General features: G+C 45.0%; 1 protein-coding gene across 1 annotated transcript in view; it reads left to right on the top strand.

Annotated features, from left to right (window-relative positions):
- Positions 1 to 8727: 8727 nt before the first annotated feature.
- Positions 8728 to 13503, top strand: part of LOC123158245 (uncharacterized) — a 7342-nt gene continuing 2566 nt past the window's right edge. Inside the window, exon 1 of the mRNA XM_044576311.1 lies at positions 8728 to 8915. Coding sequence (XP_044432246.1) covers positions 8728 to 8915 — 188 coding nt within the window. The remainder of the gene's footprint in view (positions 8916 to 13503) is intronic.

Here is a 13503-nt window from a genome sequence, read left to right as displayed (position 1 = left end):
GGGGCGGCGGACAATGTCGGCGTGGGCTCGGGGGGCCGGGCGACGGTGACGGCGGCGGGGCAGCCTGGCGGCGTCGAGGAGGTCGGCGTCATCGGGGGCAACTGGCGATGAAATTCTGAATTTTTGTAAAGTGTTTGCTTATATATCAAAGCCTTTGGTCCGGGTTGGTGGCACCAACCGGGACTAATGCACCCTTTAGTCCCGGTTCGTGCCACCAACCGGGAACAAAGGCCTCTTTTGAGCAGCCCAAAGGGTGGGAAGCAGCGGCCTTTGGTCCCGGTTGGTGGTACCAACCGGGACTAAAGGGGGGCATTGGTTCCGGTTGGTGCCACGAACCGGTACCAATGCCCCCCCTTTAGTCCCAGTTCGCGCCACCAACCGGGACCAAATGCCCCTGTGCTTCCCGCAGCGTGGCGAAAGTTTAGTCCCACCTCGCTAGTTGAGAGGGCTCGGGAGTGGTTTATAAGCGCTGTCGCGCCCACCCTCTCGAGCTCCTCTGAACTGCAGGCTTTCGTGCCTAATCTCACACTATGACACGGTGGGCCTATTGGGCCTTCTATGGGCCTGAATCCTGGCCCAGGTTGGGTTTCTAGTTGTATTCAGGCCGTGGTGGCTCAATAGGTGGCAGTTTTTTTTTGGTTTTTTCAGGTTTTTTTTGTTTTTTGCATTATTTATTTTCTTTTTTTTTCCTTTAGTTTTTAATTCTTTTTGCTTTTAGTTTTAGAAAAATTATAAACTTTCTGTTAGTGCCATTAGTTTTCAAATTTGAAAACACTTTTTTGTTTTCTTTCTTGCTTTATTTATTTTATTTTGTTTCTACTTACAACAAAATACTTATTGTTGCTATTTTTATTTTTTTTCCAGTTTTTTTGTTTTGTTTTCTGCATTATTTATTTTCTTTTGTTTTTTTCTCTATTTTTTAATTCTTTTTTTCTTTTAGTTTTAGAAAAATTATAAACTTTCTGTTAGTGCCATTAGTTTTCAAATGAACTCTGAAAAAGTTGAAAGTTGGCATGGTATCATAAATTCACCCACATAGCATGTGCATGTACAAAACAGACAATGGTATCATACTCGTTTGTTACAAAGTTGGCATGGTATCATCATAATAGTTGCGGGAGAAAGTCTTCACTTTTTCTTCGCTTGTGTCATTTGCTTACTGCGCTGTAACCATGGATAATCTTCATCATTTATCAGGATGCTGGGGTCAGCCTTGACTTTGAAGGGAGGAATTTCATGAAACTTTTCATAATCCTCACACATGTCTGTCTTGCCCTCCACTCCCAAGATGTCCCTTTTTCCTGAAAGAACTATGTGGCGCTTTGGCTCATCGTATGATGTATTCGCTTCCTTATCTTTTCTTTTTCTCGGTCTGGTAGACATGTCCTTCACATAGATAACCTGTGCCACATTATTGGCTAGGACGAACAGTTCGTCAGTGTACCCAAGCTTTTTCAGATCCACTACTGTCATTCCGTACTGTGGGTCTACCTGTACCCCGCCTCCTGACAGATTGACCCATTTGCACTTAAACAAAGGGACCTTAAAATCATGTACGTAGTCAAGTTCCCATATGTCCACTATGTAACCATGATATGTGTCCTTTCCCCTCTCGGTTGTTGCATCAAAGCGGACACCGCTGTTTTGGTTGGTGCTCTTTTAATCTTGGTCAATCGTGTAAAATGTATTCCCATTCATCTCGTATCCTTTCCAAATCATAACAGTCGAAGATGGTCCCCTGGACAACAAGTACAGCTCATCACAAACAGTGTTGTCATCTCTGAGATGTGTTTCCAACCAACTGCTGAAAGTCCTGATGTGTTCACATGTAATCCAGTCGTCGCACTGCTCCGGGTGTTTGGAGCATAGACTATTCTTGTGTTCATCGACATACGGGGTCACCAAGGTAGAGTTTTGTAGAACTGTGTAGTGTGCTTGAGACCAAGAATATCCGTCCCTGCATATTATTGAGTCCCTTCCAAGCGTGGCTTTTCCAGTCAGTCTCCCCTCATACCGCGATTTAGGGAGACCTTTCTTCTTAAGGCCAGGAATGAAGTCAACACAAAACCCGATGACATCCTCTGTTTGATGGCCCATGGAGATGCTTCATTCTAGCGTAGCACGGTTATGGACATATTTCTTTAGGACTCCCATGAACCTCTCAAAGGGATACATATTGTGTAGAAATACGGGGCCCAGAATGACAATCTTGTCAACTAGATGAATTAGGACGTGCGTCATGATATAGAAGAAGGATGGTGGGAACACCAACTCGAAACTGACAAGACATTGCACCACATCACTCCTTAGCCTTCGTATGATTTCTGGATCGATCACCTTCTGAGAGATTGAATTGAGGAATGCACATAGCTTCACAATGGCTAATCGGACGTTTTCCGGTAGAAGCCCCCTCAATGCAACCGGAAGTAGTTGCGTCATAATCACGTGGCAGTCATGAGACTTTAGGTTTTGAAACTTTTTCTCTGCCATATTTATTATTCCCTTTATATTCGACGAGAAGCCAGTCGGGACCTTCATACTAAGCAGGCAGTCAAAGAAGATTTCCATCTCTTCTTTGGTAAGAGCATAGCTGGCAGGACCTTCATACTGCTTTGGAGGCATGCCGTCTTTTTTGTGCAAACGTTGCATGTCCTCCTGTGCCTCAGCTGTATCTTTTGTCTTTCCATACACGCCCAAGAAGCCTAGCAGGTTCACGCAAAGGTTCTTCGTCACGTGCATCACATCAATTGAAGAGCGGACCTCTAGGTCTTTCTAGTAGGGTAGGTCCCAAAATATAGATTTCTTCTTCCACATGGGTGCGTGTCCCTCAGCGTCATTCGGAACAGCGAGTGCACTAGGACCCTTTCCAAAGATTACGTGTAAATCATTGACCATAACCAGTACGTGATCACCAGTACGCATGGCGGGCTTCTTCCGGTGATCTGCCTCGCCTTTGAAATGCTTGCCTTTCTTTCGACATTGATGGTTGGTTGGAAGAAATCGACGATGGCCCAGGTACACATTCTTCCTGCAGCTTCCCAGGTATATACTATCGGTGTCAAGTAAACAGTGCGTGCATCCGTGGTATCCCTTGTTTGTCTGTCCTGAAAGGTTACTGAGAGTGGGCCAATCGTTGATGGTCACGAACAGCAACGCCTTTAGGTCAAATTCCTCCTGTTTGTGCTCATCCCACGTACGTACACCGTTTCCATTCCACAGCTGTAAAAGTTCTTCAACTAATGGCCTTAGGTACACATCAATATCGTTGTCGGGTTGCTTAGGGCCTTGGATGAGAACTGGCATCATAATGAACTTCCGCTTCATGCACATCCAAGGAGGAAGGTTATACATACATAGAGTCACAGGCCAGGTGCTGTGATTGTTTCTCTGCTCCCCAAAAGGATTAATGCCATCCGCGCTTAAAGCAAACCATACGTTCCTTGAGTCACTTGCAAACTCATCCTAGTACTTTCTCTCGATTTTTCTCCACTGCGACCCGTCAGCGGGTGCTCTCAACTTCCCTCTTTCTTACGGTCCTCACTGTGTCATCGCATCAACTTGGCATGCTCTCTGTTTCTGAACAGACGTTTCAACCGTGGTATTATAGGAGCATACCACATCACCTTCGCAGGAACCCTCTTCCTGGGGGGCTCGCCGTCAACATCACCAGGGTCATCTCGTCTGATCTTATATCGTAATGCACCGCATACCGGGCATGCATTCAGATCCTTGTACGCACCGCGGTAGAGGATGCAGTCATTAGGGCATGCATGTATCTTCTGCACCTCCAATCCTAGAGGGCGTACGACCTTCTTTGCTGCGTATGTACTGTCGGGAAATTTGTTATCCTTTGGAAGCTTCTTCTTCAATATTTTCAGTAGCTTCTCAAATCCTTTGTCAGGCACAGCATTCTCTGCCTTCCACTGCAACAATTCTAGTACGGTACCGAGCTTTGTGTTGCCATCTTCGCAATTGGGGTACAACCCTTTCTTGTGGTCCTCCAACATGCGATCGAACTTCTGCTTCTCCTTTTAACTTTCGCATTGTGTCCTTGCATCGACAATGACCCGTCGGAGATCGTCATCATCAGGCACATCGTCTGGTTCCTCTTGATCTTCAGCAGCTTCGCTCGTTGCAGCATCATCGTGCACATCGTCTGGTTCCTCTTAATCTTCAGTAGCATCACCGTATTCAGGGGGCACATAGTTGTCATCGTACTCTTCTTCTTCACCGTCTTCCATCATAACCCCTATTTCTCCATGCCTCGTCCAAACATTATAGTGTGGCGTGAAACCCTTGTAAAGCAGGTGGGTGTGAAGGATTTTCTTGTCATAGTAAGACTTCGTATTCCCACATATAGGGCATGGACAGCACATAAAACCATTCTGCTTGTTTGCCTCAGCCACTTCGAGAAAATCATGCACGCCCTTAATGTACTCGGAGGTGTGTCTTGAACCGTACATCCATTGCCAGTTCATCTGCGTGCATTATATATAATTAAGTGTGTCAAAAATCATTACAGAACATCATGAATAGATAATTAAGTGACCAAATTAATAGAAGTTCATCATCACATTAAAACCAAAGTACATACATAGTTCTCATCTAACAACATAAAGCTCTGCAAAGCATCTAAATTAATTAAACCATACATTGAAACTATGTAAAACATTTCAATGCGAAAACAAATGCGATCATAATCGCAACCAATGTAACAACTGATCCAACTGCATAATGATACCAAGCCTCGGTATGAATGGCATATTTTCTAATGTTTCTAATCTTCAAGAGCATTGCATCCATCTTGATCTTGTGATCATCGACGACATCCGCAACATGCAACTCCAATATCATCTTCTCGTCCTCAATTTTTCTTATTCTTTCCTTCAAGAAATTGTTTTCTTCTTCAACTAAATTTAACCTCTCGACAATAGGGTCGGTTGGAATTTATGGTTCAATAACCTCCTAGATAAATAAAATCTATGTCACGTTGGTCGGCATAATTGTCATAAACAATAAATGAAACAATAGTTATGAAAAGATAATATATACCACATCCGAATCATAGACAGGACGAGGGCCGACGGGGGCGGATACCAAAACCATCACACAATATAAGATGCAATAATAAAAGTAAGAAAATTATACAAGTATCTATATAAACATACAAGTAAGAATTTTTTTTCCTTTCAGAAAGAAGATAAGAACAAGAGGCTCACCACGGTGGTGCCGGCGACGAGATCGGCACGGGCAATCGACGGCGGTGAAGACGGGGACGGGACATGACGGACCGCTAAACCTAGACAAATATTGAGGAAAATGGAGCTTGGAGGTCGAGCTTGGAGAGGAGAAAGCTTAAGTAGTGTGGCTCGGGCATTCCATTGAACACCTCGTGTGCATAGAAGGTGAGCTAGAGCACCACAAAGCTCTCTCCTCGCCGGCCAGAAAAACAGAGAAGTGGGAGTGCTCTGCTCGTGGGCGAGGGGTATATATAGGCAATTAATTGGTCCCGGTTCATGGCACGAACCGGGACTAAAGGGCAGCCTTTGCTCCCGGTTCAAGCCACCAACCGGGACCAATGGTGGTGGGCCAGGAGCGAGGCCCATTGGTCCCGGTTCGTCCCACCAATCGGGACCAGAAGGTACAGACGAACCGGGACAAATGGTCCATGTGGCCCGGTCGGCCCCCGGGGCTCACGAACCAGGTCTAATGCCCCATGGGTCCCGGTTCTGGATTGAACCGGGACTAATGGGCTGACCTGGCCTGGACCATTGCCCCCTTTTCTACTAGTGCAATTTTTCGCTTGAGGACAAGCGAGGTCTAAGATTGGGGGAGTTGATACGTCCATTTTGCATGATGTTTTGCTACAGTTATTTATAATGTTTGTATGCATAATAATGCTTTTGAGAGTAATTCTAATGTGTTTTCTCTTATAATATGCAAGGTTTACACAAAGAGGGAGAATACCGGCAGCTGAAATTCTGGACCTGGAAAAGCACGTTAGAGCTACCTATTCTGCACAACTCCAAATAAGTTGAAACTTCACGGAGATTTTTATGGATATTTAAGAATTATTGGAGCAAATAACTACCAGAGGGGGCCCACCAGGTGGGCACAACCACCTGGACACGCCAGGGAGCCCAGGCGCGCCCTGGTGGGTTGTGCCCTCTTCGGCCCACATCTGGTGTCCATCTTCTGGTATACAAGTCATTTTGACCTAGAAAAAAATCAGGAGAGGACTTCCGGGACGAAGCGTCGCCGTATCGAGGCGGAACTTGGGCAGGAGCACTCTTGCCCTCCGGCGGAGCGATTCCTCTGGGGAAACTTCCCTCCCGGAGGGGGAAATCATCGTCATCATCATCACCAACCACTCTTCCATCTTGGGGAGGGCAATCTCCATCAACATCTTCAACAAAACCATCTCCTCTCAAACCCTAGTTCATCTCCTGTGTTCAATCTTTGTACCGGAACCTTAGATTGGTGCTTGTGGGTGACTAGTAGTGTTGATTACATCTTGTAGTTGATTACTATATGGTTTATTTGGTGTAAGATTATATCTCGCTATTTAATGCCCCTCTAACCTTGAGCATGATTATCATTTGTGAGTAGTTACTTTTGTTCTTGAGGTCACGGGAGAAATCTTGTTACAAGTAATCATGTGAACTTGATATGTGTTCGATATTTTGATGATATGCATGTATGTTGTGATTCCCTTAGTGTTGTCATGTGAACGTCGACTACATGGCACTTCACCTTATTAGGGAATGCATTGTGCAGTAGTTATTAGATGATGGGTTGCGAGAGTCACAGAAGCTTAAACCCTAGATTATGCGCTACTTCATAAGGAGCTGATTTGGATCCAAAATTTTAATGTTATGGTTAGATTTTATCTTAATACTTCTCTCGTAGTTGTAGATGCTTGTGAGGGGGTTAATCATAAGTAGGAGGTTTGTTCAAGTAAGAACGACACCTAAGCACCGGTCCACCAACATATCAAATAATCAAAGTAGTGAACACGAATCGAATCAACATGATGAAAGTGACTAGATGAAATTCTCGTGCACCCTCAGGAACACTTTAATTGCTTATTATAAGAGACCGTTTTGGCCTCTCCTTTGCCTCAAAAGGATTGGGCTACCTTGCTGCACTTTTATTACCGTTATCGTTACTTGCTCGTTACAATTATCTTGATATCAAACTAATCGTTACTTATAATTTCAGTGCTTGCGGAGAATACCTTGCTGAAAACTACTTGTCATTTTCTTCTGCTCCACGTTGGGTTCGACACTCTTACTTATCAAAAGGACTACGATTGATCCCCTATACTTGTGGGTCATCATTGGGAATTGCCCTCACACACTATTCTGCGAGGACAGATCAATTAATGGCCTCAAGGTGCAGGATCTGGCACCAGACCTATTTTCAGATAATTCCATGGAGGTTTAGGAAGGTAAGGAATGTATCTCATGCACTCGAAGGGGGGTCCTCATCCTTGGATGTTGGCCCAGACATGGAGGATCCCATCTTACGAAAGTACCTGGCCCTCTGGTCCGCCACTATAGTGTTTCATCTCGTGGCGGTTGTGCGTTACACTATTAGATGGTCATGGGAAGATAATGGCGCCTACTCCACAAGCTTGGCGTATGCGGCGATGTTCTAGGGCCTCGAGGGGGCGCCATATGCTGATTTGGCTTGGAAATCGAAAGCTCCATTACAGTGCTGTTTTTTCATTTGGATGGCTACTCGGGATAGGTGTTGGACTTCAGATCGGTTTGCCCGGTGAGGTCTCCCTCATCATATGTCTTTTCCTTTCTGTGACCAGGGCAAGGAGACGATCAATCACATTCTTCTGACTTGTGTGCTTGCCAAAATAGTATGGTTTGCCGTGCTCTTGGCCTTGGGCAAACCTGAGTTGGCTCCTTCCCAGGATGCTATCCTAGTCGAATGGTGCAACGCACCACAGATACTTAGAGAATGGACACGGTCACAATTGTGGAAACAAGGTTGTCTTCAAGAGGGCATCTGTAACGCCCTGAGACCGATGCGCCAGATGTCTTACAGTTATTCGTCGTTGTTGCCATGTCATTCTCTTGCGTGTTGCACTTGCCATGTCATCATCTGCATTTCATCCGCATGTTTTTCAAAACTTGCATCCGTCTGGGTTCTCTCGATTCTCTTTGTTGTCCGTTCTGAGCCCAACCACACTCGCACGCGCCTGTCGCACCTCCCAGATCTTGTTTTGTGAGCGGCAGAAAAACATTCTCGGAATGGGCCGAGAGTTGACGAGTGGTCTTGGTACATCGCCGGCAGGCCTCGTGTCAAATTTCGTTCCACTTGGAGGTCATTTAATGCCCCAACCGTTAACCGCATTAACCGTCGGATGCTTTTCCCTTTGCAGCCCAGCACCCCTCCACATAGCCCACTAGCCCATCAAACTTCCCTCCATGCTCTCCGTCATTGGATCACGATCATGTGGGCAAAAACCGCACCTCATTTGAACTCTCCTAGCTCCCTCCACCTATATAAAGGCCCTCCCCTCCATTTTCGCGGACAAAACCCTAGCCTCCCCCTCCTCGCGCCGCCGGACATGTCCACCCGTGCCGGACATGTCCACCAGTCACCTCACTCCAGCCAATCGCGGCCTGCCACATCAGCCCCGCCGCCAGTCGCAGCCAACCCGCGCCCGCCACCTGGCTCCCCGTCGCCCAGCTCCTCCCACCTCCGCCCATGGGCCCGCTCGACCCATCTGCGGCCCGCCCTCAGGTCGACCGGGCCGCGCCCCGCGCCACCGCCGCTCCCGCCGCCGAGCCTCACCACCAGCGCGCACCACCGCTGCCACCTCGCCGTGTCCCGCCGCCTCGGGGCTCCGTCCGCGCCCCCATGCCAGCGCCGCACCGTCGCCTACGCTCCTCCTTGTTGGCGCCGCTTTGCCTCCCCGCCGGTGCCCGTTGCCCCACCGCCGTGGCTCCTCTCCATTGAAGAACCCCACGGGTCGCCACCGGTTCGTCACCGCCCGGCCCCTCCATCGTCGGATCTGGCCGGGACAAGCTCCCCTCCACCGGATCCACGCCCTTGCCGGACCTCTCGGGCCTCGCGGGAGCTCCCCTACCCGGATCCCCCGCGGGTGGATCAGATCCACCAAGCCGGCAAACCAAACACGCCGCCCCGTCCCTGCACTGGCTCGTCCCGCGGAACCTCTCCGTCCCGTTTCTCTGAGGGTATATTTTCGTGTAGGTCCCCAGGATTTTAACATCATGTGTGCATGTTTGCATGGTCATATCTTTGTACATACTGCTCCATTTTGCGTGCATGATATGTCAAAATGTTCATCTCCTGATGCTCTACATGCTAGATGCATTTTCATTCATGTTCCTGTCCATCTTGATGCCTTAATCTTTGTTGCAGAACTGCTATGTGTTATAAACTGCTGAAAACTGCTGCATGTTAACATCATTTGGGTGTCTTGTGAATGTCGTAACTTTGTCTGTTTTGAACCAATGATGATCTTGATATGCACATGTTATGATCTTCATTGTCTACACGTTGGTGTGCTTTGAATTCATGTTAGGGTGCATCTTGATATCTTAATCTCTGTTGCAAAAGTGCATGTTGTTGTTAACTGCTGAAAACTGTTATAACTTGCCTATTTGTCTTTTTTATATCTTTTTGTGTGATTTTCTTTTGTACATCATGTCTGCATGTTTTAGGAGCATAATTATGCCATCATTACATTGGTTCAATCCATGTATTTTTATATGCCTTGTAAACAGTGTAACAAGCTTATGAAGTGGGCTACTTGTTGTTAACTTTCTGTCAAGTCTGTTTCTGTCATATCATGATGCTACCTTTGCTTGATGCTACCAATTAATCCATGCATAATATGGAGATTCTTAGTTGATATGTTTGGTTGTCCATATTATGATCCATCATTCCATGCCTTTTGATGCCTTATATATGTCCTTTAGAATATGTTTTCATTGCCACGAACATGTCTATATGTTGTTCTAGTTTTCTATTAACTTCATGATGCCTTGTTGTGAGCTTGTTATTGATTGATTCATACCCCTTTTGCAGATGCTCCAATTACATGTTTTGAAGTATCCTATGAGTAATCTGTTAAAATGCCCTGGTTGTTAATTTTGGATATCATATGCCTCTGTTCTGACCTTGCAAACATGCTATGCTAATGCTGCTGTTTTACACTTGCTAAAACTGTTTCAACATTCAAGCTTGTCTTGTCGGTTCCCACTAATCCATGAGCCATATGAATATGATTCTTTGATGTTATTTGCTGTTTGTTATGTTTAATTTGATGGCATGCCCTTGGTTGCCATGTATAGTTGTCGTAACATATTTGTTTCATGCCTCCAGTATGCCATCATATTAACTCGGCTCATGTATATGCTCCTGTGTTATAAAGTTGCATTTTGCATTGATCATATTAGTCTAATATTGATGCCTATGAACATGGACTTTAATGATATTTGAAGTACGTTATCTGTAAATGAAGTGGATGTCAAGTTTGTGCTCATATGATTTCTGTAGCATGTTGTTTTGATGATTGCAAAGAGCCTAATTGCTGTTTTGGGTAGACTGTTGTTATATCTTGTTTGGAGTGTATGTGTTGCACCGTTGCTCCGTTTTCATCATGCTCTATATGAAACTTGCTTAGAATTGCATTTAGTTTCATATTATCTTGTTGCATCCTTGTTTTGAGTTGTGTGCTTGATGTTTGAATGCATTTTGCATCAATGCCATGTTTAACTTGTTTTGTTCATATCTTCTAGGCTGTAGCTCCGAATTAAATGAACTTTATACGTAACTTGACTAGAATTTTGTGTAGATCATCATGGTACATATTAACTTGTTGTTTAACTACTTGAACATAAGGTTTATTCAGATCTGTACCAATTTCAAAATTTGCATATGAGGACTTACCGGAATTGTTATATGTTATTTCCGTCCTCATTTAAACTTGCTTGCATGTGATGTTCTTGTATGCATCATCCCTTGCCATGAGTAGCATCATATAGCCTTTGTCATGAATCATGCTTGGTTGTGCATCATGTCATGTTTATGTGTTGTGTGTTTACCATGTTGTTTGCTTCTTTCCGGTTGTGCTTCTTCTCGATAGTTCCTGTTTTGTTGCGACAGTGAGGATACGTTCGACTACGCTTGGTTTGTCTTCGTCCGTTCGTCTTCTTCATGGACTCGTTCTTCTTCCTAGCCGGATTTCAGGCAAGATGAACGTTACACTGGATCTCATTACTATCATTGCTATGCTAGTTGTCTCGATGCTCTCGCTATGTCGTGCCACCTACCACTTGTTTATCAAGCCTCCCAAATTACCATGACAGCCTTTAACATTTTTCACCCTTCCTAGCAAACCGTTGTTTGGCTATGTTACCGCTTTGCTCAGCCTCTCTTATAGCGTTGCTAGTTGCAGGTGCAGTTGCAAGTTGTTCCATGTTGGAACATGGATATCATGGATATTTTTGGGATATCACAATATCTCTTACTTTATTTAATGCATCTATATACTTGGTAAAGGGTGGAAGGCTCGGCCTTATGTCTGGTGTTTTGTTCCACTCTTGCCGCCCTAGTTTCCGTCATACTGGTGTTATGTTCCTTGATTTTGTGTCCCTAACACGGTGAGGGGTATGGAACCCTCTTGACAGTTCACTTTGAATTAAACTCTTCCATCAAGGCCCAACATTGGTTTTCCATTTGCCTAATAAGAACTAAAACTTAAATAGGGGATTTTCTCCGGACCCCTAGTTTCAACCCCCAGGGCGATGCTCCTTTGAGTGTTGGTCCAACCTGGGCGATGTCCGACGCCCCCTGCGCAACAAGGGTCTCAGCCAACCCGACATCTGGCCCATCTGTTGTGCCCTGAGAACGAGATACGCGCGGCTCCTATCGGGATTTGTTGGCACACCGGGAGGTCTTGCTGGTTGTGTTTTACCATTGTCGAAATGTCTTGTGCACTGGGATCCCGAGTCTAATCGGATGTCCCGCAATGGAGGATTGTCTCCACGGATCGTGAGCTTATAATGGGCTAAGTTGGGAAACCCCTACAGGTTATAAAATTTCGAGAGCCATGCCCACGGTTATGTGGCAGATAGGAGTTTTTAATATCCGGTTGTAGAGAACTTGACACCAAATTCGAATTAAAATACCCAACCCCGTGTGAAACCGTGACAGGCTCTTTTCGAATGGGTTGAGAATAGAACACGGTGGTGTTATGTTTGAACGTAAGTAGTTCAGGATCACTTCTTGATCATTACTAGTTTGTGACCGTTTGTGTAGCTTCTCATCTCATTCTTGTATTCGTAAGTTAGCCACCATATATGCTTAGTCGCTTGTTGCAACATCACCACTTATCCATTCCATACCCATTAAGCTTTGCTAGTCTTGATACCCATGGTAATGGGACTGCTGAGTCCTCATGGCTCACAGGTTACAACAACAATAGTTGCAGGTACAGGTAATGCGATGATCATGATGAGAGCGATGTATGCTTGTCTTGGGGTTCTGCTTCTGCTTCTTCTTCCTTCAGGGGATAGGTTCCTGGTCGGCAGCCTGGGCTAGCAGGGAGGATGTCGTTTGAGTTTTTGTTTTTGTTTCATCCGTAGTTGGATGTTGCTCTTATGTAGGATGTTGTTGTATGCATATGGCATTGTATGTTTTTTGTATGTATCCCCAACTATTATGTAATGGTACGATATCGATGTAACGATATCCACCTTGCAAAAGCGTCTTCAATATGCGCTTCTATCCTTGGTGGGACCTTCGAGTTCGTTTAGGATAGAGTCGCATATTGGGCGTGATAGCATCGCCCTCAGCCTTTGCCGTTGTTACTTGAATTGAGACCAAGGGAAGGATGTAGAAGCTAGCAGGGATGTTCAAGCATAACACCGCAAACTTCCTGTCTATGCTTGCTAGGTGGAATAGGGTGAATAGTTAGGTGTTTGGTTCTTGCCCTTTGTGAGCCGTGTGGTGGCGTAGTGTTGTAACTACATGTAAACTTTCGGTGGACGGGGCTCTTCTCCCCTTTCTCCTTCTTTATAGCATGATACACACACTCGTGTATTTTAAGAAAAAGTTAAGACTTCATTTCAAAGTTAAGATATTATTTGGCTTAGCTTGAACAAGGTGGGCAAAAGTAGCAGTGCTAGCTTTGATTTTTATTGTTCGGTTAAATCATTAACTCATGAGTACCTGAATTTAATTATCAATGTAAAAGTTGATTCCGAGACTTTGTAATTTTTGTCAAATAATAAAGTACTATGACATGTAAATGTGGTTCATTTGTACTCACTGAATTTTCATTTTTTTGAACAACTACTGAATTTTCATTTTGCAATTTAATATAGCAACCTACTTTTACAATAAAAAGCATTCCTTTGTTTGTAGGTTGCAGCAAGAAATGCAAAATACCCGTGCTTCTTTCTAAAGATTATCCCGATGTTAATTCATTGGGGAAATTAATATTAGGGTGCA

This window comes from Triticum aestivum, chromosome 7B, assembly GCF_018294505.1.
Source record: "Triticum aestivum cultivar Chinese Spring chromosome 7B, IWGSC CS RefSeq v2.1, whole genome shotgun sequence".
NCBI classification, from domain to species: Eukaryota; Viridiplantae; Streptophyta; class Magnoliopsida; order Poales; family Poaceae; genus Triticum; species Triticum aestivum.
This window is presented reverse-complemented; position numbering and strand designations above follow the sequence as displayed.